General features: G+C 33.8%; 1 protein-coding gene across 3 annotated transcripts in view; it reads right to left on the bottom strand.

Moving 5' to 3' along the window:
- Window positions 1-24,797, bottom strand: part of Ctl2 (Choline transporter-like 2) — a 151,091-nt gene that overhangs the window by 100,726 nt on the left and 25,568 nt on the right. The window contains exon 1 of one of the 3 annotated variants that reach the window (XM_072543849.1): window positions 1,211-1,361. The exons of the other annotated variants lie outside the window; for them this stretch is intronic. Coding sequence (XP_072399950.1) covers window positions 1,211-1,232 — 22 coding nt within the window. The 5' untranslated portion in view covers window positions 1,233-1,361. Of the gene's footprint in view, window positions 1-1,210; window positions 1,362-24,797 lie in introns of those variants that run through there. 3 annotated transcript variants of the gene reach the window in all.

The following is a 24,797-nucleotide window of genomic DNA, read 5'->3' as shown; positions in this document are numbered from 1 at the left end:
AAAAATATTATTTAAATTTTAGAAACATAGAAAACATAGAATAAAGCTTCGAGCTAGTCTAGTGTACAGCTTACTGTAACATATTTTTTTGTTACTTTTTAAACAAATTTCTTTATTTTTATATTTTTATGATGTGGCATTAGAAAATACATGCAGCCCTTAATTTTTACTCCTCTATTACTAACCCCTTTTTTAATTGCCATATTAGTATCATAGTGTTAGTTGCCATACTCCTCCGAAATAGCTTGACCAAGTGTTATTAAATTTTATATGTGTATATGTATACATAGTATAAAACAGCCTCAGAACACAATGATGTACCTACCAAGGTTTATTTTGTCCAACGCTCATAATTATTCGGCAGCCAAGTGAGCGAGCAGGAATTGTTCTATTCAATAAAGAACCATCTTTATCAGATTGTTATTCTTCTGAGATGCCGCAATCATTCGAATATAATAAGCGACATTTATTTACTTTACTCGATAACAAGACATTTACATAATATGCACCCGCTAAACACAACAGAAAACCGTAACGCTCTCTCCCTCTCTCTGAGTTGTTATGCAGAGAGGCTGGTATGTAGCCTTACAACCCAAAAATATACTCCATACTATCTATACTAAAATCTACAAGGACAGCCTTGTAATCAATGAATGGCCTTTTGATTGAAATATATTTATAAATTGAATGAATTGCATCACAAATATGTGCTGATATAAACTACTGTTAGTTTGTTATAAAAATTTTAGAGGAAATACACGAAGCAGTAGTTTTCAGTAACTATACAATATACTTTTTCCTCACTGAATATTTTAAAAATATTATTAAGCGAAAAACATGACAAAAAAAATAGTTTTACCAACACACCTTTTAAACAGTGTTAATAAAAACCTTTAATTACATTATGAAAAGTTCCGAAAACAGTGAACAAAGTGTACGGTCTCGTGTGTAAATTTGAGATTTCAATGTTTGTTATTAGGAAATACCCGGACTAGTTTCATATCCTCTTGTGACTTATAAATTATTAAAAGTTGTATGTTGTATAGCTAACATTAACGTTTTAGATAGTCATCCTTAAAACAGTTGTTGTTTATAAACTGCCAGTATTTTAAATGCCAAGGTTACAATAAATTGTTACGTAAACTAAATAACTCTCGATACGAACAATTAAAAACATGAAAAGATACGTAATTATTATCGGTTGACTTACATTTAATATTTTCTCTGTGCATTTTCACAATAGAAACAATAACCGGGACCACAAACTATTTTCTCAACTTCTGAACCATGGTCAGTTGACATCATTAGTCGACTGTTAAAAGTTATGTTTAAATATTTGTTGTAACGTTTACGTTATCAAGCATCTACAGGGTTATTCCCGATAAGCTAATTAACTTGATAATTCATTAAAAGGTGCGTGGTAATGTGCTGCGAATTGGAAAGTTTGTACGCGTGCATGCAATTAAAGAAACACAGTATTAGCATAGTATAAAAAAGAAACTTAAACTTAAACTGTGGTATTAGATATACAAATGTTAAACACCATAAACACAAATAGTAATCACAGAATGCTAAGAGTACGAATAACAATTAGTTAACAATAAAACCGAAACAAAAAAATTCATAGATATTAGGTAGAAATTGGTAAATACAGACTGAGAAAAACTGAATATAGATAATACTGGCAGTACGCGTTGAACATGTAAATAAAGAACCAAACTTAGAACTCTTGAGTTATAAAGTCATAACTCAGTAGAGTTATGACTTCATAACTCTATTCAGTTACATTACTTGAAGTGACGCACCTTTTGTAACTTTAATAAATATAGTCCTTTTCCATCATATTGATAGCACATTATGTATGCAAATCCTCAACAGGTCAAAAAACCATAGGCGTCACCCTATACTTGTTTTGAAATAAATAAAAAAAATTAATATTTTAAGGTGCCGTCAACAATTCATTATCTTTTAAAAAATCTTCTGTAAAATAAGTATCCACTAATCTCACTATACTTTTTTGTGCGTAAAAAACGTCGGTATATATGCCACACGATTATTGTTAATTAGACACGGGTGATTAACGAGAGAATTCAATGTTTCACGAAATAAATTAATGTAAACAGTAATTTAAAGGTGATTATTGTTTTCTATATAAGTTATCGCCTGACACAAAAAGAATACCTTCTTTGAACAATTACCTGGAATTACTGATAAGGCTTCACTAATGATAGTTTAAGTAGTTTTTATGCCACATTACAGCTTATGCCAATAATATAAATTAGAAATTGTTTGCATCTTCCATTTAGTTTGTAGATGTACATTGTTCATGTCTTACCTACCTACGTTTGTGGTGTCGATATTTTGTTATTTGCATTTAAAAATGATGTCGACAACAGGTTTTATCCCGGTTAAGTGTAGTTTTAAAGGTGCCTTCAGTCTAAGAGAGAAAAATATAATATTAAATGTACACGATCAACGCCCTTTAAGTAATGTTCGTGAAATCGTTAACATGTGTTCCAATATGACAGGGGTTGGAGAAGCAACAATTTATAGATTCCTAAAAGAAAGAAAAGGAGGAACTGTTTCATCTCCCAAGAAGAGTGGAGGGAGTATACCCTTGGAAGTTGAAGAAATACTTAAAAACATGATAAGACGCAGCGTCCACTCATTTTTTTTAACAAAGAATTTCCAACAATGGACAAAATCCAAACATTAATTTAAGAAAACGAAGAGTTACCAATCATAAGCAACAAGAAATTATGGGGACTATTGAGAGAGATGGGATTTCGTTGGCAAAAGAATAGAAGAAAATCCGTTTTAATTGAAAAAGATTACATTGTATGTTGGAGACGAGATTATCTAAGAACTATTAAAAAGTACCGAGAAGAAGGGAAAACAATTTTTTATTTGGACGAGACTTGGCTAAATGAAGGTCATACTGTACCATATCTATGGGTTGATACAAATGTGAAAAGTTCCCGTTAGGCATTCATCGAAGGTGTATGTACTGGAATAAACAATATTTCCGTTGGAAAAGGACGCAGACTCATAATAACCCATATTGGAAACGAATACGGTTTTGTCAATGGTGGATTATTAAGTTTTGCCTCAAAATCAACCAAAAATTACCACGAGGAAATGACTGCTGACGTTTTTGAAGAATATTTTGAGCAAATGATGGATTTAATTCCAAAAAATTCTGTCATAGTCATGGATAATGCTAGTTACCATTCAAAACTAGCAGAAAAATTGCCAACAACGGCATGGAAAAAAGGAGAGATAATCGAATGGTTGGATAAACACGCAATTGAGTACAAGGAGAATTCGACAAAAAAGGAATTATTACCTATTGTAAGGCAACATAAAGCAGCTTATAAAAAATATATAATTGATGAAATGGCATTAAACCGTGATGTAATTATTTTACGTTTACCCCCATACCACTGTGATCTGAATCCGATAGAAAATATATGGTCTCAAGTAAAGGGTAAAGTCGGACGCAACAACAAAACTTTTAAATTAGAAGACTTACAACAATTATTAGAACATTCCTTATCAAAAGTAACTCCAGAAAATTGGAAAAATGCTGTTAGTCATGCTTACAAGGAAGAAAATAAAATGTGGAATTTGGATAATATGACTGATGCAATGCTGGAACCGGTAATAATTAACATTGGAGTCAAAGAAAGCCCCAAAGTAAAGTTTCAAGAGATAGCTGAAACTCTAGTTATCAAAAGAAAGCGTATTTTCTATTATATGAACATTTGGGTATGACAAATGGGTTTTGCAAATGGTTGCCGCGTTTTTTCTTACCAGAGCAGAAACAACAACGAACTGATGAGTCTCGGTGCTGATTAGACATGTTTACTCGGAATAAGTCGGATTATATCCTCTGTATTTTGAAACCTGTAGAAACAATTAACAGCCACTACTACATGCACCGTGTCAGAAGTCGATAATAACGATGACAAAATGTTTTTTATAAACTGACGATTTATTTATTTGGTGAAATATGGTGAGCTTTTAAGAGTTCACTTTTCTTTTTCTTTTCTTTCTTTTCTTTCTTTTCTTTCTTTTCTTTCTTTTCTTTCTTTTCTTTCTTTTCTTTCTTTTCTTTCTTTTCTTTCTTTTCTTTCTTTTCTTTCTTTTCTTTCTTTTCTTTCTTTTCTTTCTTTTCTTTCTTTTCTTTCTTTTCTTTCTTTTCTTTCTTTTCTTTCTTTTCTTTCTTTTCTTTCTTTTCTTTCTTTTCTTTCTTTTCTTTCTTTTCTTTCTTTTCTTTCTTTTCTTTCTTTTCTTTCTTTTCTTTCTTTTCTTTCTTTTCTTTCTTTTCTTTCTTTTTCTTTCGAGTTTCTTCTTTTTGTTTTCTTTTGGAAAAAAAAAATTCTTGCGCAGTTGTCGAGCACTACAAAAACACCGGTCATCTGTTAGACCACAACAATGCTCGTATTTTGGCACAGAGTGAAAATTACAAAAGTAGGTTATTTTTGGAGATGTACCACATTAACAAAAATAAACAAACATTAAATTATAAAACAGACACGGGGCAATTAAGCAACATATATTGCAATATATTAAACAAAATTTAAAACTACACTCACCTTAATGATTAATCATACTAACTAGCCTTAATGATTAATTAAAGAAATACTATTCGTCTATGTTTTCTTACATTGTCATTTTTGCATTTTGAAATAATTTTTACTTGTTCCATCTTATTTATTGTTAACGAACGTGCTCAAAGATATTTTAAATTTTAACATGCATTTTATTAAATGTACAGTTTCATCAACAATAATGTTATTTTAATATTTAATTTTATTTATGTGTATAATCTTTTAATTTCTGTAAGTATTGTAAATCTAAGTGTACGTCAGTGTTTTTGAAATGTTTGTTTTTTACAGTTACTCCCGATGAAGCTATTAAATAAATGGCGAAATATTGAGCTTTAGAAAAAACAAAGATTTTTTTTTTTAATATAGACCACATACCCGATATTTCCAACATACCCGATATTTCCAACATATTTATATATATATATATATATATATATATATATATATATATATATATATATATTTAACAATAGCTTGAAAACATAAATGGTACAAGTCAAAAAATAAATTTCTATATTCCCCTATTGTTCCCACAAACAGTTAAAAGCAAAAATACAAAATAAATTATATTAAGTATATATGATTCACTTGGCTACTGTTCAAAGAAACCTTTTGTTACTAATACAATCACTTGTTGTTTTAAAATACTTAACATTGATTGGTGTACATGATTTCCACTTTTTATCACATTTCGTCAAATCTTAATTACTGAACAGCTAGTTTATTCGTTTAAAGTGTTTGTGATAAGCAAAATATATTATGATTTCCTTTCTAAAGTCAGAGCAATGATCGATGGAAATAAACATTTCCATTAACGATTTTTTCTTTGTTAAACAGCTATAGCGGTTCTTGTGATAATATTGCTCTTTTGAATGATTCTAATCAATGGTAATACACAAAAAATATTTTAAATTTCACAGGTAGATATGAAAACAATTATCTACCATTTTTGTTTTGTTTTTTATTCTTTCACGTACAAAATATAGCACAGTTTAGCATATAGTTCAGCACAAATAATACAAACAAGTATACGCCGTACTGAATGTCAAGCGTAAGCTTAAGCCGTACTGTATTCCCAACTCTTTGATAAATATATAATAATTGAATATTTAAAATAATACGTTAAAATTACCAAAAATACAACAAGCCATTGATATTAATATTTGTACACTTTGAGAAAGCATTTGACTTAGTCCAGCATAGCTCCACATTGAGAGCTCTTACAGAGTGCAGTATTAATCATACGCGCACAACTTTTCTTCGAAATACATAAAGTACATTCATTCAATGTGAAAACATTCCACTATCTCATGACTTTAACTCTGACACTTAAAGTGTCACCAAAAAAAAAACAGCACTACAAGGCCTAAAACGACCGGTGCTGGGAAGAACAGAGATTTCATTTGCCAAAGAAACAAAATACCTTGGGGTATATTTTGATCATAGGCTTACATGGAATACTCACATTCTAAAAACCACACAGAAAGCTACTATGTCCGTGGGCAGATGTAGAAGAATGTGCGGTAAGAATTGGGGACTTAACCCCAAAATGACTCTATGGTTATATACAAGGGTTATTAGACCCATGATAACCTATGGCTCGGTGACTTGGTGGACAAAGACGCAGCAAGTGGGAGCAATAAGGCTGCTAGGTAATACACAAAGGCTAGCATGCTTGTGTATTACGGGGGCCTTAAAAACAACTCCTACTGCATCGCTGTAAGTCCTGTTAAATCTACCACCACTTCATATCTTTATACAGGGCGAAGCCAGATCCGTGATGCACAGATTAATCCATAGTCAGCGACATATAAGAAAGATGCATGGTACTAACAACAGAAAGCTAATCGAGGAGCTAAAAGCCGATATTGTGATGGGGAAACCTATCGATGCAACAGTTACGAGATATAGATTTAACAATAAGTTCACAATTAAGATACCAGGCAGGGAAGACTGGAATAAAGGTGTACCCATACAAGCTGCTGCTACCTGGTACACGGATGGCTCAAAAACATCGGAGGGTGTGGGAGCCAGCGTAGTAGGGACAAATCAAGGGATAGATTTCCCGGTAAGTCTATCTAAGGATGTGACAGTTTTCCAGGCGGAAATAACTGCGTGGAAGAAATAGAAAGGCAGGAAAGAACGTTTTGTTCAGCTGCCATCTTCACAGATAGTCAGGCAGCGCTTAAGGCACTCAATTCTGTAGAGGTCAATTCTAAGCTAGTATGGGATTGCGTGTGTGCCCTAAATAAACTAGGAGACCGTAGCAAGGTTACGGTAGCCTGGGTACCGGGGCACGAGAGTCATAAGGGCAATGAAAAAGCAGATGAAATGGCCAAACAAGGCTCATCATTGCCATTTATTGGACCGGAACCCTTCTGCGGAGTTGCTAAATCAGTAACAAGAACGGCTACAAGTGGGTAGCTCACAAATCTCTGGAATGGTGGAGGAATTCACCAGGACAAAGACAGGCGAAACAGTTCATTACAGAACATTCGCCAAAATTTACGGCAGACCTAATAAGCAAAGACAGGAAAACAGTCAATGTCATAGTAGGTCTTCTAACAGGGCACTGTAAGCTGAATAGGCACTTGAAGCTGATGGGATTATCAGATGATGACCTGTGCAGATTCTGTCACCTCGAAGAAGAAACAGCAGAGCACATTTTATGTCAGTGTGACAGTCTGGCAAATGTGCGGTTCTTTGCATTAGGAGAAGAAAATCCACCGGCAAATAGCTACATGGAAGGTACAGTCTCGAAACTACTAGACTGTATAAAAAGGGTCAGGCTGGACAATGTTATCTAGGACTAGAGGACCACAATAGATCTGAAAAGGTCGCAGTGGAATAGACCGAAAGGCCACCTCTCTTAATCTAATCTAATCTAATAGTATGTTGTGGATGAGTGACGATAAAAGTTACAAAGAGAAAGCTGGAAGTCTTTGAAAGAAAAGTTCTAAGGTAGATATTTAGACCTATTAACGAAAACAGAGTATAGGGATTTATATACAGCTATAAACTCTTCCAATTGTTTAAAGAGGCACCGATCTCAGAATTCGTTAAACTTCAGAGACTTCGACGGGCTGTTCATGTAGTGAGAATGGAGACCTAAAGATTGCCAAAAAGAGCCCTAAATAGTAAAATGCAGTGCGTAAGACCCAAAGGAAGGCCACGGAAAAGGCGGGAGGATGAAGTGGTGGCAGACTCGCAAAATTTACTAGACGTGAGAACCTGGAGAAAATCGGTACGGAACCAGCAAGGTTGGAAGCATAGTTTGTAGAGTTAGAAGAGGCCAAGGCTTGATTTGTGCTGTAGCGCCATTGAAGAGAGAGAATAAAATTACAAGACGGATATTTTTATACCACTAAAGAACTTACTATGTAATGATAATAATAACATAGCAATTCACGCAAAAATGTTACGTTGCTATTTTTTTTTCTATATTGCTTTATGGCTTAAAAACATGGAGAATAAAATAATCTGAAATCAAAGAATTCAAGACCTTTGAGATGTGGCACTGGAGAAGTAAATATAAGCAGAATATCTTGGACAGAGAGAATAATGAATATGGAGATATGTAAAAGAATAAACAAGAAAAGTATGATCATAAAATCTATTAAAATTAGAAAACATTAACATTTGGACCATACAAACAAGGGGAGAAATATGCATTATTTGGATACAATATGGATCATTCAGACAAGGAAGGAGAAATCCAGGCATACACAAAATATCCTGACTGATAAACCTAAAACAGGGGTTTTGCTATAGCTCACCAGAACATTTTAGAAATGCGGCTGACAAGATACCGATGATGAATTACGCGATTGACGAATAAAGCAAACATCTTTTGTTAGTAAGTCGTCACATTTTGGAGGCTAATTCAGACTCCATTTTGGAAAATGTGGTGTTAAGCGATTTTTTTCAGATTTTCAGCGTGTTAGATGTTGTGTAACTAATTATTAGTAAATTATCATCTGGCTGATAAATCGATATTCAACTATTTTGTAGGACGAGGTTGTTTTTTATAGGTTTTTTAACGAGAGAATATATTGGTGATAAACTTGATAATATTGTAACGTAAACAAACTATTTACTTAAGAACACAAACAATCTAGGCCTTTCTGTTCGTGCCGGAAGAGATTGGAGTGGTTCGTTATAAATTTATATACAATATGTTTGTATGAACTTTAAAATTAAAGCGAATTGAACGCATTTTCTTAATAGTTTACCCTCGTAAGAAAACGAGCTCAGACAAAGAAATAAAATAAAAAATTTAAAACAAAACTAACCTTTATTATTATGTAACAAACAAAAAGTTATTAAAAGATTCTACGTTAAAAAGTTACGTCATCCCAGAAAAGAAATAAACAATCTGTGTTAACAATATTAATTTAAAAATCAGAAGTGCATATATGAAACTAAAATTAAAATCATATCGTAAAAAAACAAACATTTTATATCTTGGCGTTAGATTATGAATGAAAAATACTGATATGAAATTGATACAGATTGAAGATACAGTTTGATTCAGGTAGGTTAGATGCTTCCCCGCTCGGCGGATAGATAGCGCGAGCAACATTATTTTGAATATTTACTAGGAATTATGATAATATTTTTTTCCTTCTGAAACTGTTACAATATTGTTGCGTCAGCCCATTCGCTATATCGTACTGATTCACATTCTAATTACGATGTGAATTCTAGAATAACGGGACAAATATATATAAAGAAAATTAAATTGTAGAGAGTCAATCTAATAAATGTATTTGTAGTGTGAAGTAAATAAAATGCTATAAATTAATTGTGTTTTTAGTATCAATGTTAAAAGATTATAGATAAATTAAAATACGTGTGTCACTATATACTCAGCTCAGATACTAGAACCTCGAATAGTTCTTAAACTTAGACTCTTATTGTCGATTTTTCTAATAATTCTTTTTTCCGTGATTAGAAGACTAAAAGGTTGTTTATTCTTTCGCAAGAAGTATAATTTTGCCCGGTGTAGCATTTACAAATTCTTTGGTCCTTGATATATATATATATATATATATATATATATATATATATATATATATATATATATATATATATATATATATATATACATATATATATATATTGAAATCCCCTCGTATAGATATGTATTAAATTGAAATCCCGTCATATATGTATTAAAATAACGAAGAATGATTTCAGTGTATTTCTCTTTACATGCAAAAAGTATTTTCAATTCCTTTTAGCGTCGTCAAGTAATATAAACACATTTTTAGAGTTTGTTTATGTTTTACAGATGTGCACGTCCTCGGCATTCTTTTGCGTTTCATATTCTGCGTTTTAAATAAATATTTCCGTCAAGTGTTTTGTTATTTTATGCTATGCGAATGAATTTTAAAAGATAATTGCTCATTCTCACAGTCGGCTTAGGTGTGGATCCAAATTTTTCATCAAATTTGAAATGTTCCTCGTTGTTCGTCTCTTTTCATAAAAAATATGTAATGTATTGTGGCAGTTAATGGTTCAGTTAAAGTTTTAAGTGAGGATTGGAAGAATCGTCGTTTCCATCCTCGTTTTGTTTCCCCCTGGTTGTCATCCCAGGCTTTTTGGCAGTTTGGAGATGAATTTGTTCGTGTGTTCGTTACAGAGAGTGAAGCCCAGTTCTACCCCAGAACCACCAGTGATGTCCAGTTACAGAAAATTCAAAGTGTTTTAGTGAAAATCCAGGTAACTTTTTGTTTCAAATTTTAAAGTAAAGACAGACATTTTTTTTCTAAAGTAATAATTGCTTTTATTAAAATTTAAAAATTGTAATATTTAACATTGTAAATCTTAGGGCATGGTTAGCTGTCATTTTAATTGTTGTTTTAAATTTAATGTTAACATAAGACAGCTCGCTCTATTATTTTCGATATTCATTTGTTTTGTTTTTTTAATAAAAAGGTTAACCTCTATTGCAATAACAATTTTTTTGTAAGTTAATGTAATATTTCCAACTCCTAGATTTTGTAAACGGATGACATGTAAGTTTTCTTTGTTATTTTTGTACTCTGTAACTATTAATCTAGTAATTTGTGCCATTTATTTTTGTGACTGTTTGTGGTGAGACACAATAAATGTTTAATTTTTTGTAAACCATTTTGTTTGTTTATCTTGACTAACTCTCTAACCCCTTTTTTTAAGTTTAATTTGAAAAGATATATTTTTTATGTTTAATAATTATTTCAATAGTTACAACCAGCTGTTGTCCTTTTTAAATTGCTAGAGATATTTCATGTTTCCTTTTGTTTTGTTTGTCCCAAGAGATTCACGTTAGTACCCCTTTGTTTAATTTTTTTGTAGTTGCCCCAATCCGACCCCTTGCTATTTACTCATCCTCGACCCCAGCTCTCCAAACAAAAACTGAGTGCCGTTCGCACAAGTATCGATTATTTTGCTTGCTTTATCTCTGCCCCAACAATTTCTGTCCCCAATTTTCTACCAATTATAATAATACCCCATGTGGTAGGCAAAAATATTTCGTTACACCAGTAGTCAAGTCATAACTGATCTAAAAATAAAGAATGTCTCATATGCACTAAGGGGTGTTTGGCTGAGTTTACATCATAGTTCTCCTAAGACACGATTTCTCTCACACTGTCTAGTGTTTAAAGGATTAACTTTTTAGTTGATAGTCGTGATAAAATGAACGCCGAAATAAACTTTTCCAAACCTTTATTTGCAAAGCAATAGGCGGTTTTAACTTTCTAATTGTATCTAAGTGGTACGCACATTAAGACTTAATGGAAATTGAATTATGTGTGTTTTGATCGGATTAAGTAGGTAAGATTTATTGTACTAGTACTTTAAATAGTTGAGGTACCTTTGGACACAGTTAAACATATGCTGGAATATACCATATCTTATGGTACATCGTGATATGATAGTGGTTTACAATTCTATAATTTTTATGTTGCTGTGGTTTTTTCTGACGCTAATCGCATATATTATGTACAAACATTTTAAAACTTGTATTTGTTGTTGCGGATTAAAAAGTAAACACTTCCACTACTTCGATTCTTCAAGGAACAAACAAACTATTTAAACAAGGTAATCTTTAAAGAGTTAAATATTTTCAGAGATTAAACCTCCATTTATTTGTGTTTACGTTATCATCTCATTTAGAAAATGCCTTCACTCGGTAGGTTTATCAATACCATAAAACAAATCCCGGATACAGATAATTTGGAGTCTATAATTTTTTTATGAGAAAAAAGACAATGGTATTATAATTACTGATAAAAACTGATAGAACTGTAGGTTTCGTCATAAAGAACCTCTCGTAAAACGTTCAACGTAAAAATACGTAGAACCATCGACTACACTGAATCACTCAATAGCAATTTTCTAGAAAAAGAAAATAAGACTAGATAAGAGAAGTAGAAAGTTATTTCGTTGAAGTGGATTATTATTAGCATAATCTAATAAAGAAATAATATAAGGTAACCTACCCCGCATAGAGAGGGCAAAAAAAATGACTTATTGTCTTTTTCCATCTATCTTGCCTTATATAATTAAATAAAGGATATTATATATCTCCGGATATTAAACATTCCAGTTTGCGATTTTTGACTGATCTGAGCACTTCGTTAACTTTTCCGATCCGCTGCAGAACAACCTCGTTACGAACTCTATCTACTCTACCTTACGTAGAAAATGGCGCAGACTCAAAATACCTATAAAAACTTTTAGACATATGTCTCGTCTTGTTTAATATACTGGTCTCTAGCTATTGCCCTTTTGATCCGTATTGTTACAGAACGTTTCTTAAGATCGTCACTTCATTTTATTCCACTCTTCCTATTCCTTTCTTGTATTCCAAATGGCTGCAATATTCTATCTGTTATTTTATTTTTGTTCTGAATCTACACTCACAGGCATGAAGGAGCTCTTGCTCTTTAATTCTCTTTAAATTTATATTATTATAATAACGTAAACTGTTTTAAGTAATTTTTAATAAAACTTAAGTGCTTATCCGAAAAAAAATTGATGAAAAATCAGAAATAAGGAAAATACTATTCGTATCACTTTAAAAAAGTGCAAAGGCAGCTATTGGTATCCTTTTGTTATTCTTCTGTTATTGTTGATGCGAGTAAACTGTAAAGACGAATCAAGTGTCAAACACAATTGGAAGTTGAATTGCGCTAATTAAATCTCAAGAATTATGTTTTTAGATCCCGAAACAGCAGCTGCTATGCTATGCTATGGTTGCGTTGCTTTAAGACGGGAGAAGTGAACGATATGTTGCTCAAAAGTATCAAATATTCAATAGTAGTATGCACCGTATTTTTACACCTTTCTTGACAACCGGAGCAAGCCGTCAAAACGTCAGGAGGCTCTAGCAACATAACCACATTTTTGTAATATTATTTTACCGGGCTTTTTGTAGAAAATTGAATTATGGATAGAATTAGCAGCAATAATTCTACTGATAAATTGTTTATCACTTATTTATGTGGAGACGTCTTCGTAGGCGTAAGACAGTTTGGGTGCGTGACATTTTTTTAAAAAGACACCAACAAGGAGAATTCTTTCTGTTATATCCCGTTCTATTAAATTTCAAAATTATTATCGCAAGAGCAAGCCCAACTTTTATAGGTTATTTACAAATCTTGAAGTGTCAATGGTGAATGTCACTGCTCAGAACAGTATAAATGAATGCGAAATGTTCCATATTCATCGACCAACGATCAAAAATTCCCACAATTCCGAATTTCAAATTGGACGATCGCGGTCGGTCGCTGTAAGTGATGGACGGTCCACCAGTCTGACTCTGCGCATACATTTTCATAGACTCGTAATGTTGGTCGATCGTAGACGGTCGGTCTGGTCGAGCAGTCTGATTCCTCCCTAAGTGAACGAATAATTGGACGAAGGCTTGGAGAAGCAAATTTAAGCAGTCGTAGACCTGCAACAGGCCTACAACTTCTCAGGCGCCATCGAGTTGAGCGGCTTCAGTTTGCCAGAAACCATGCTCATTCTACTGTAAATAATTGGAGGTATGTTTTATTTACCGATGAGTCCAAGTTTACCTTGCGGTCTCCAGATGGAAAGATGAGAGAGTATGGCAAAGATCACATGGACGTTTTGCAGAATGTACCTTCAGTCCTAGGGTAGGCTATCAAGGGGCTCAATTATGGCGTGGGCTGGAATTTTTCTTGTAGCACGTACTGAACTGTACATTGTTCCGAGAGGCATGCCAAGGAGAATTCAAGCAATAATTCGAGCAAGTGGTGGAAATATTAGTTATTAAAATCAGTTTGTCTGGATACATGATTTAAGTTTTCATTAATTGAGCGTCATTTTGTTACATTTACTTACGACGTTTTTTTCCTTGATTTTTAAATTGTTATTTACTGAAACAGTTCTTTGTTAAAAAACTAAATTTTTATTAGAAATTACTTAAAAACAGTTAGTTTCGTTTGTGTTTACGTTATTATAATAATAAAAACTTAAAGAGAATTAAAATTTTAAGTTTCTATTTTAAAACTGCAAGTGCTCCGTTTTTCGTGTCGGTGAGTGTATTTTCTTGTGACACCTTATTACAATTTACTATTTTTATTTCGAATAAGCCACAATATTATTTTAGTTTACACAAGTTAGTAAACACAAGTTTATTTTGACGTTTTGGTTTCCAATAAGTAAATTATATCTGTTATTATTTTGTGGAATGGTACTATGCCATACCAAAGGCCATATTGCAAATTTCTTGAACTATGGCCTTTAAAGTTTATTGAAGATATCCTCCAACAACTGAATGAACAATTTGGAAATATTAAGTTTCTCTATCTAACTCAATTGAATACTTTTCCAAAATCAACAAGGGCTATACATAATTGTATACTACGATGGTCCATGGAAGATGTTAGTAATGCTAAAAATAGGAGGAGATTGAAGCATTTTTGCTTCGCTGGCTAATCTTAGATAATTTGACAGGAGCTTAAAGTAAATAAATGTGTGAAACCATTATCAGATAGAATTAAAAGGGTTAATACGCTGAAGAACTCGCCCATATTATATGACATGACATCATCGAACCTAACTACCAAACTAAAGTGGAACTGACAAGAATAAATGATGGCATGTTGATGAAGATATTGAAATGACGACAGAGAACTGACAAATGAGGTAGACGAAGACATAAAGGAGTAGTGGATCTACAGCCAGATTAGCACCCTACTGATAGACTTTAAACCCATACATCTCATAGAAGCAGGATTATGACGCCCAGAGAACGCGAGAAAGAGGACAATGAATTTATCGAAAGCAGGAAATATACTTCGAATCGATACCTGAAACGTGAAGTCTCTAAACAAACAAGAACAGAAAATTACAAAATAACTTGTAAAAAAAATATAGACATATGTGTGCTACAAGAGACGAAAGGATAGGATCAAATTATGCTGGATGACTTTCTGATGATGTACAGTGATTTTGGGAAAGAAACAATACAGTACAATAATATAAATATATCTCTGAAAGAATATTTAGTGTAAATATCATATTTAGTGTGGATATCAAACCTTTGAATGTGATAGCAATCTACGCACCTGAGAACAGAGAACAGAGATACCATCATAAGAGTAAACTCCTATGAACACCTTCAGACTGGAATAACCGAGACCCCAAATGACGAATATTTATTAATTATGGAATATTTTAACGCCCATGTTGGGAATGATATAGTTTCAGGAATAAAACAGCAATATAATTAAAATATCAGAAATGGAAACTCAGACCTTGTGGCGTAACTCTGCGGCATAAACGAAATAAGTAAATAAATAAAGTAAAGAAACACGAAGTACTTTGTTGACTCATTTGGAAAAACGATATTGAGTTTGGGTGGGTTGAGGTCAATAAAAGAGCTGAAAGACAATTTTTTATTACTCGAGCTTTCGAATGTGTTTGAATTCTTTTTCAAGAGCTACAAGAAAAATTAACTGATAAAGTGGAAAAAAAATAATGTAAACAATAACTCGTAAATCTAGATTGGTTAATTGAAACTACTAACTTAAATAACTTCATTAACATTAAGTTCTTACATGCTAAACAAAAATTATATTGAGAGGAAAACTGCTGAGACGAAAATGATTGTTTCCCCGACTACACATGGTCAGATAGATTTGAATTTTGACCAAGGTCATTATAAATAATAAGGAAACACATTCGAAATCTCGAATATTAATATATATATATATATATATATATATATATATATATATATATATATATATATATATATATATATATATATATATATATATATATATATGTATATATACATGATTTGGATATTCTGCAAAAGGAAATATGGCGGTTTATAAGGTTATGGCAGGATTGGCCGGGACAATTTTGAAGAGCTTTACATACGAAAAGAAATAAGATGAGACTGAATTCTGTCCATTAATATTTAACATCTATTCAGAGCTTGTTTTTAATAAAGCATTGGATAATGTTTAAAGTGGTATCAAAACTAATAGCATCAATATTGATAATTTGAGGTACGCGGATGACACGGTGTTAAATGGAAATAGTTACGAAGAACTTCAACATCTGATTAATAGGATTACCACAACGTGTGATGAATATGGATTGACGCTAAACACCACAAAAGCAAAGGTGATTGTTGTCAGTAAAACGCCAATATAACCAGAAGTGGTAACAGCTTATGGAGAACAACTGGAGAGAGCCAATAGTATCCCTTATCTTGGATGTAATCTAAATGAGAACTGGAACATAAGCAAAGAAAATAGAATACGTGTAGAAAAGGCCAGAACTGCATTTTTGAAGTTAAAGAAAATCGTATGTAGAAATAATATTTGTTTGAGACTGAAAATTAGATTAGTAAGATGTTATGTGTTTTGTATTCTTTTATATGATGTGTAAGGTTGGAGTTTAACAGATACACTTTTAAGGAAACTTAAAGCCTTTGAAATCTGCGTGTATCGAAGAATTCTACGAATAAGTTGAATAAATAAGGATGTTTTGCAGCGGAAGGGAAAAGTTACGGAAGTGATCAGAACATTTAAAAATCACAGACTGGAATATTTTGACCATGTTATGAGTCATCCAAAGAGATACTGCATTTAATAATACAAGGCAATATATGCGGAAGAAAAGAACCAGGTCGCAGAAGAACATCTGGTTTAGCGAGTAGCAAATAATAAATGGCTTAGACAGCTGAGGAAATGGTTTAACAGGTCATCTGCATCCCTTTTTTGAGCTGCCGTTAACAAAATTAGTATAACCAACTTGATAGCCAATGCACTACAATCGAGAAGGACACAGGAAGAAGAAGAAGGCAGCTCGACTTTAGAGGAGGCAACATCTAAACGACTAGAAGCCTTAGAAATGTGGTGCTATTGGTGTATGCTCAGAACTTCATACATTCATCGCCACAAACAAGACAAAAGAAGTCAGGGACGTCAAAAGACAACGTGGCTAAAACAAAGGCTATGCACCAGTAGACACAGAAGAACCTTTCTATTGGACTTTCTGTTAACATATATTTGCAGCAGGCTTTGAAGATATGAGAAGCAAAATGCACGAATATATCTTTATAACTGTTGGCTTAATTTAACAATTCAGACAAATGTTAATGACAAACAATCTATTAATACGCATTTCATTTAATGATTCTAATTAATTTTAAACTTAAGATTATATGGCTACCCAAAAGACAGATATTTATCACATTGATAATGTATTTAATTAATTTTGATAATAAAGTAATAAATTCTCAGTCTACTTGAAAAACCAATTTCGTTAAACAGCTGTTTTTTAAATAGTGTACAGTTCATAAATTCTTTCAAAAAGCATTTATCACGAAATATTAAATGTACTTATGTAGACAAAATATTATTATATTAGAAAAATTTTATTTAATAATTCCTTTATAAAAACCCTATCGGGCTACATCTCAGCGTTTTTGAAATAACTATTCCATCAGCAGTGCTATCTGGATGTACATGTTTAAAGTCATTAAATATATGGGTAAAAACCCTTCAAATATAGTTTTATTAACTTTAAGTTACATCTGTGATAATTAAAAACTATGGTGTTTAAGTTAGTTACAAAAGGAATAATTCACATGGCAACATAAGACTCCACTGGGGTTGCTAGTCCTTAGACAAAGTGTAAGTTGATGTAACTCTGACAGCAGTTGCCATCAACTATTGTCAGAGAGACATGTGTTCATATCAGCATAATATAAATAATAATATGTAAGTAAAGACGAAAGCCACTAAAGAGGTAAAGTAACAAACAAAGGGTGAAACTACAATGTAAAGTTATGAGAATATGATGTTTGAGTATATATCTAAACACGTAAAGTACGTTGGAATGACATGTCACCAGAATGGAAAGTGGGGGAGCACGTGCGGGAAATACTCCGAAAGGCTGAGAATAGCGCGGCGGGGCTGGGGAAGATAATGGCCAATATTGGAGGACCCAAATCTAAAAGGAGAAGATCCTTACACAGGCATATGTAGTCGATAGTCCTCTACGCGGCACCAGTCTGGAGTGGGGCGGTAGGGATACCGGACTACAGAAGGCCCATGACACGCGTGGATAGAACAAGTCTGCTACGAGTGATATGCGCCTACAGGACTGTATCTGAGGCAGCCTCCTGAGCCATCACTGGATGTATTTTAGGTTCGGAAAGGCTGACTGACACGAACGAGTGCCTATACTACGACACCCAGACTCTGTGACACATACGGGTGTTGGAGTGCCACAGATGGATAGTAGAAATGGGCAGACTGATAAAAGAGACAGGTGTAATTTTTGTGACAGTAAGAGAAATTATTGAGAGAATGATTAAATGTTTAGAAGCAGGTTGGACCAAAAATATCGATGATAGTTTTACTAAAGAAGGAGCTAATACTCTTTTTACCGGAATAGCACCATTCTGCGATGTAACCAATTTTTCACTATGAACACCAGCTAAACAGTGGCAAATCTGCTAAAATGGGTAAAGAAACGTAGTTCAGCTTACTGAATCACATTGATCGCTTTTACTATTTTGTCTATGTTGTAGATAGTGGCAATTTAAAAAGTTGTTAATGGCCTATTAAGTAGATTTAAAATAAAATTCTTGGAATTTATATTAAAATTTAGGCGATATGGACGTACGATGTGATTCTTCTGTAAAACAAATAAAACTCATATGTATATATATATATATATATATATATATATATATATATATATAATATATGTATATATATATATATATATATATATATATATATATATTAAAATCGGCATATCACAAAAACGATCAATACCTGATAAAACATTTGTTTACACATCGTTAGATATAACAACTGTATATTTGTTTTATTCATAGTACTTTTGATTATATTCTCGCTTAGTTTTGTCAATGACTAGATGATTCTGACTCAAATCTTTTATTTTTTACGCGGGTTTTTTCGGAAGGCAAATACAAATTTATCATTAATTTCCATGTTCTTCTGGATGACGCTACATGATTTTGAACCCATTAAACCCCAGTAATATTTTGTTCCAGTCTGTATGCCATTTTTGTCTAGAAAAATATTTTTCCCTGTCTATTAAATTAAATTAAATTATCTAAAAGTAATGTTAGTTTATTAAGGTTATCCTCCTAAACGTGACCTAAAAAATATTGACCAATATTTTTTACGATCGACTATCGGGGTATTGTGAAAACATAATATTCTTTCTTAAACAAGCTTTGGAAAAAAAACATGAGTATGGAATTGGTACTCACCAACTGTGTGTAGATTTTAGAAGTGCCTATAATGGTGTAGAAAGAAATTCACTATATAAAGCAATGATAGAATTTAATACCCCAGTATACAGTAAAATTGGTGAAACAAAACCCTCTTAACAGTGAATGTAAAGTTTGAGTGCAGAACGAAGAATCAAGAAGTTTCAAGACACAGATAGGACTTCGACAAGGAGATATCCTACCATGCCTTCTATTCGACATTGTCCCAGAAAAAAACTACTAGAGAAGCTGGAATAACAACAAGAGGTACGCCGATGACATCGACATCATTGCAAGAAGAAAGGCTGGCTGGTCCAACCGTTCACGAAATTATAAGCAGCAACAATAAAAAAATGGAGCTACAGATTCATACTAGTAAAACGAAATATATGAAAGTAACAAATGATCTGCAAGTAGCACTACCCGAAGATCTAACGGTTAGAACGTATACTTTCGAAGGTGTGAGAGAGTTCATATATCTAGGCTCAAAACCAGAATAATGCAGTAAGTGCAGAAATTAACAGACTAATATATCTGGTAAATAGAGCATATTTTCGATTAAAGAAACTTTTAACCCAAGCATATTCCGAACATCACGGAGACGCTACCAGCTTGTTTCAGAATTCTGCTCCGAGTTTCCTCTCCTCTTGTTTTTTGTAGATGTCGTGAAATGAATGAAATGAATTAAACATTCTGCAGTTACACTCTCAAACTTCTGTTTTTCATTGTGTGTGCCACAGTATTCCAAAGGCTACAGTAAAGGCACTGATCGTATTGTGCCCTACTAAACCTGAAAGGGAACTACTGAAGCAGCCATGACCTGTGAGCATTTGCGTCAGGTAATAATCCAGCTGCCTGTTCCGGCAGTCCACCTAGCTTTGAAGGTTAGGGATTAGTGACTTTATCCACTCCGCCACATCATGTGTTGCCTCTTGTAAGTTGGTATTTCTACCGGCTCACTTTAGATTAGGGTGGCGTAAAGGACTACAGACTGCATAAAACAATGAAGCACCCTCCGTTATGGATTTGAATCCACCGATATTAGGCATTATCCTCCCCAGCGCAGTTATTCTCTGAATAGTTCTGCGGATCACTCCTCACCCCCCTTCCCCCCCCCCCCACAAATGCTCTCTCCAACTCCAACCCTGGTGGAGAGTAACTCCCAGATACTTTTCGTACTTTTTGGGCGTTATTCTCGCTACCACATTCTCAAATACACCTTCTATTTTTCTGTAGCCTCTGAGTACTACAGCCACCATCTAATCCTCAGCGAGAGAAACATTATGGTTGTTCATCCAATCCTCAAGAAGGGAACACATACGCGTAATCCGAAGCGTAGAGATTTTTTCACTGTTCCGCGCAGCCACCAGCATAGCGAGGTCGTACGTAAATGCGAAGGGTATAACAGCCCCCCATATTCGCAGTTTAAGACCCCGTCATATGCCAGATTCCACAGCGTCGGACCCAGGATGAAACCCTGCGGGACCCTAGCCATTACATCTACTCTCATTATCTGCTACAATCTTCCTCTCGAAAAGATCATCAGTAACCATGTTCCTTAAACACCCCAAACAGTTACTTGTTTTCAAAGAGTTCATTACGTGACCCCACTGCAATGTATTGAAACCATTTCGGACGTCAAAGAGAATCAGGATGGCCCATCGATGATCAGCCCGCCCCAATTCCCCGTGTCACCCGAAGTACTTCGGTCACCGTATCCACTATACTTTTCTCCTGACAGAAACTATATTGTCTCGGAGACAAGCCTCCAGACATCGCAATCGCCTCCTCGATACGTGCACGTAGCATTCTCTCATATAATTTTCCGATGCAAAGAAGAAGGCAAATAGGGCGATATTTTTCCGCCTTGCATTTAGGCAGGAGCACGAGCACGAGATTTTCCAGAGGTTCAGAAACGACTGCACAGCAAGAAAACTCCAGCTCCAGCAACCACGCGGGCTCCAAACGGCTCAGACGTACAATCACCTCCATCTAGACCACCGACAATATCAATACCGGGAGCCCTGCCAGACTTGAGGGAATCCACTGCCACAGCCAGTTCATCCAACGTAAAGGGAAGCCCACGCTCAGCCTCGATGTCTCTTGGAACACCATGTCACCGTTCTGGTAGAAACAGTTCGGTGACTGTCACCAGATTCTGGTCCAATGTCATGTCATACAGAGCACAGGCGTCGAAATGCTTCATTGCGATCTTATACCTTTCACCCCAAATGTCCTCGTCGAACTTATCATACAGTCCTCACCTGTGCCTCTTCTTCTCGGCTCGTATCTTCCCATTCCACTCCTTCTTTCTTGCACGGTAAGACGTATTCACACGTTCCCTCTCTTCCGCGTTCCGACACATTCTCGCCCTTGTCAAGTGCTGGAGCCTTCCTTCTGGGTCTGCCTCTTCTATTGACTCCAGTTTCAATTTTCCAGATCACTTTTACCTGTGTTTCTTTGTCTACACGCACTAGATGCCTGAATCATTTGAATTATTTCTAATTATAGTATGTCTAATAGTTTCTAATTTGAATTTTTTATAAAACACTTTTGACTCCTATCCTCTCACTCCTTCAACTTTCCGTAATATTTTCCGTACTTTCCGTTTATTTTTTTTTAGATTATCTGTTAAAACCCATGATTAGCTTCCATATATTAATGTACCAGGACTGACTCGTACACTCTTATTATTTTTTTTTTAATTTCTCTTTTATTAAAAAACGTGTTATATTAAGTATTCGGTATATTATAGTATCTAAGAAGATACAATACGATGGAAATAACTAGAGTAGTAGAAGAAAACAAAAGCTTAAATGTACTCAGACAGAACATGTTCGTTGGAAGAAAAAACATTCACAAATTAAGAAATGAACAAGGGCAAATCATTGAGGATCGAGATCAAAAATTATGAACACTATTGATAGTTTTTATAGCCAATTATACAAAGATGTGTCCGGGGTAAATCATTACCAAAGAGAATTAATCAGATAGCTGAAATTTTACTGGACATAATACCCAATGAAGTTCGAAGGTCAGTGCAAGAAATGAAAAACAATAAGTCCATCGGAGACAATGAAATAGGGGCAAATGCCTTGAAAGTGGCTAAAAAAAGATTATGGCAGGTCCTTGCCAAACCATTCACTAGATGTCTGCAGGAAGCAGTAACATCACCTCAGTTGTATAACGCAGAAATTATCCTACTTCATAAAAAAGGCGATGTTACCGACCTCAGAAACTAAGTACTCATAAGTCTAATTCACCATATTTATAAACTATTTACCAAAACGCAACGGCTAGTGTTGGAGTGGGCAATCGTCAAACTCAGAAATTCCCGATACAACGTGAAATATATCAGGAGGACACTATATCGCCGAAATTGTTCATTAAACTTTTGAAATATATATGTAAAATGACAAAACTGACCGACAAGGGCATGAACATAAATAAAGAAAAGCTTAGTCACCTGATTTTTGCAGATAATGTGTTAATATCTGTAAGGATAGATGAGGTCAAAGAACTTTTAAATCAGCTCTACCTTTCCTCGCTAGAATGGGGATTAAAAATAAATATATCTAAAACCCAGATGATGACAAATCTTGTTGTGAGCGAAGACATATGCGTAGGAACAAGATCCATAGACCAGGTAATTGCCCATAAATACCTAGGTCACGAGATTCGCATAGGAAAAGATAACCAAACCGTTGAGCTTCTCCGTCGGATAAGACTGACTTAAGCAAGCTTTTGTAAGTTGAACCACATTTTCAAATAGTCCGACATACCAATATGTCTTAAAAGAAAAACCTTCAATTAGTGTGTTTTGCCAGTATTGACTTACGCAATATTTCACTGCGAGACAAGATCTCAAACCGCCAGCTACGACGAAGATCAATAGTGGCTGATGATGTAGAGAGAATATCAACACTGAAGTGAAACTGGGCAGGTCACTTGGCTAGAATGACAGATAACAAATAGACAAAGCGAAGTCCACCAAGACGTTGGACTGACAATCTAAAACACTGCCATAGAAATTGGATGCAAGAGGGACAAGATCGAAACAGATGGAAAAATATGATGAAGATCTATGTCAGCAGTGGACAAGCAAAGATTGAATGATAATATTATGTTAACCGTATTTGTTCGGCTTAAAATTTCTTCTTGTAGTCTATCTTGTAGTTCCATTATTGGTCCTAGATATTTCAGTTTTTCTACTTTTTTAATTTCAACATCTTGCATCTGTATTTCTCCGTCTTCTCTTTATTTTTCGTTTGTAATGGATATTATTTCTGATTTATGGGTATGTATCTTCAAACCGAATTTTTACATTTTTTTCTTCCTTTTGTTTATCCTATCTTTTAATATAGTTATCGTATAGTTTTACTATAGTTGTTTCCTGTAACCTAAGTGAATTCCTTCAACCTGCTTATTTACTTTCTTCGAAATATAGTTCATGAGTTATCAATAAAAGTGGGCTTAGAATACTTTTCTGTGGGATTTCTTTATTTGTGGTGAATGTGTTTGACCTCGTACCATTTAATTTTACAATATTTTGTGTGTTTCTGTAGAGGCTTTTTAAAACCCTAATTATTTTTACACTACCTCTCTTAATCTTAATATATTCCACAGTTTTTCATGATTTACACTATCGAAGGCTTTTTCTAGGTCTAGAGTGCAGATGTATATCTTTTTATTTGTGGCTAATATTTTCTCAGATATCTGCCTCATTACAAATATCCAGTTGCTGATAGATTTTTCTGTTCTAAACACTGCTTGGGTATCACTTATCCTTAATCTGCTTTCAATTATTCGTTCATATACTTTACAAGTCGTACAAAGTAGTGAAATGGGCCTCTAATTTTTAAAATTAACATCTCCTTTTTTGTAGATAGGTGTCTTCCACTCTTTGAATTTCAGCCCCTCATGGCTCAGTTAAATTAGAAATTAAAAAACTGCTGGTGTCTGTGCTGGGATCGAGCCCGGGCCGATCAGTTTAGTAAGCCAGTATCTAGCCACTGAGCTACATCATGCAAGAAAACAAAAAACAGAAAACAGAGAAAACCTGCAAGATTTGCAGAACATTGAAATAACAACGACAAAATGGAGACCATTAGACCATGAAGTACAACTCAAAGATGATAGATGGACTAAAAGACTATTAGAATGAAGACATAAAGTATGAAGAAGAAGAAGAGTCAATAGAAGATAGAAGAAGAAGAAAATAGAACATAACTAGATATAATTCTCACAACATCAATGATCAACTATTTACCTATCATTTAATGATTTCTTTTGAAAATATATCAATATATATATATATATAAATAAATATAGATAAATATGACATTTGTTAACTACATTTATTGTATAAATAACTTTGATAAACTAAAACAGTTGTG

The sequence above is a fragment of the Diabrotica undecimpunctata genome, chromosome 1, assembly GCF_040954645.1.
Source record: "Diabrotica undecimpunctata isolate CICGRU chromosome 1, icDiaUnde3, whole genome shotgun sequence".
Taxonomy (NCBI): Eukaryota; Metazoa; Arthropoda; class Insecta; order Coleoptera; family Chrysomelidae; genus Diabrotica; species Diabrotica undecimpunctata.
This window is presented reverse-complemented; position numbering and strand designations above follow the sequence as displayed.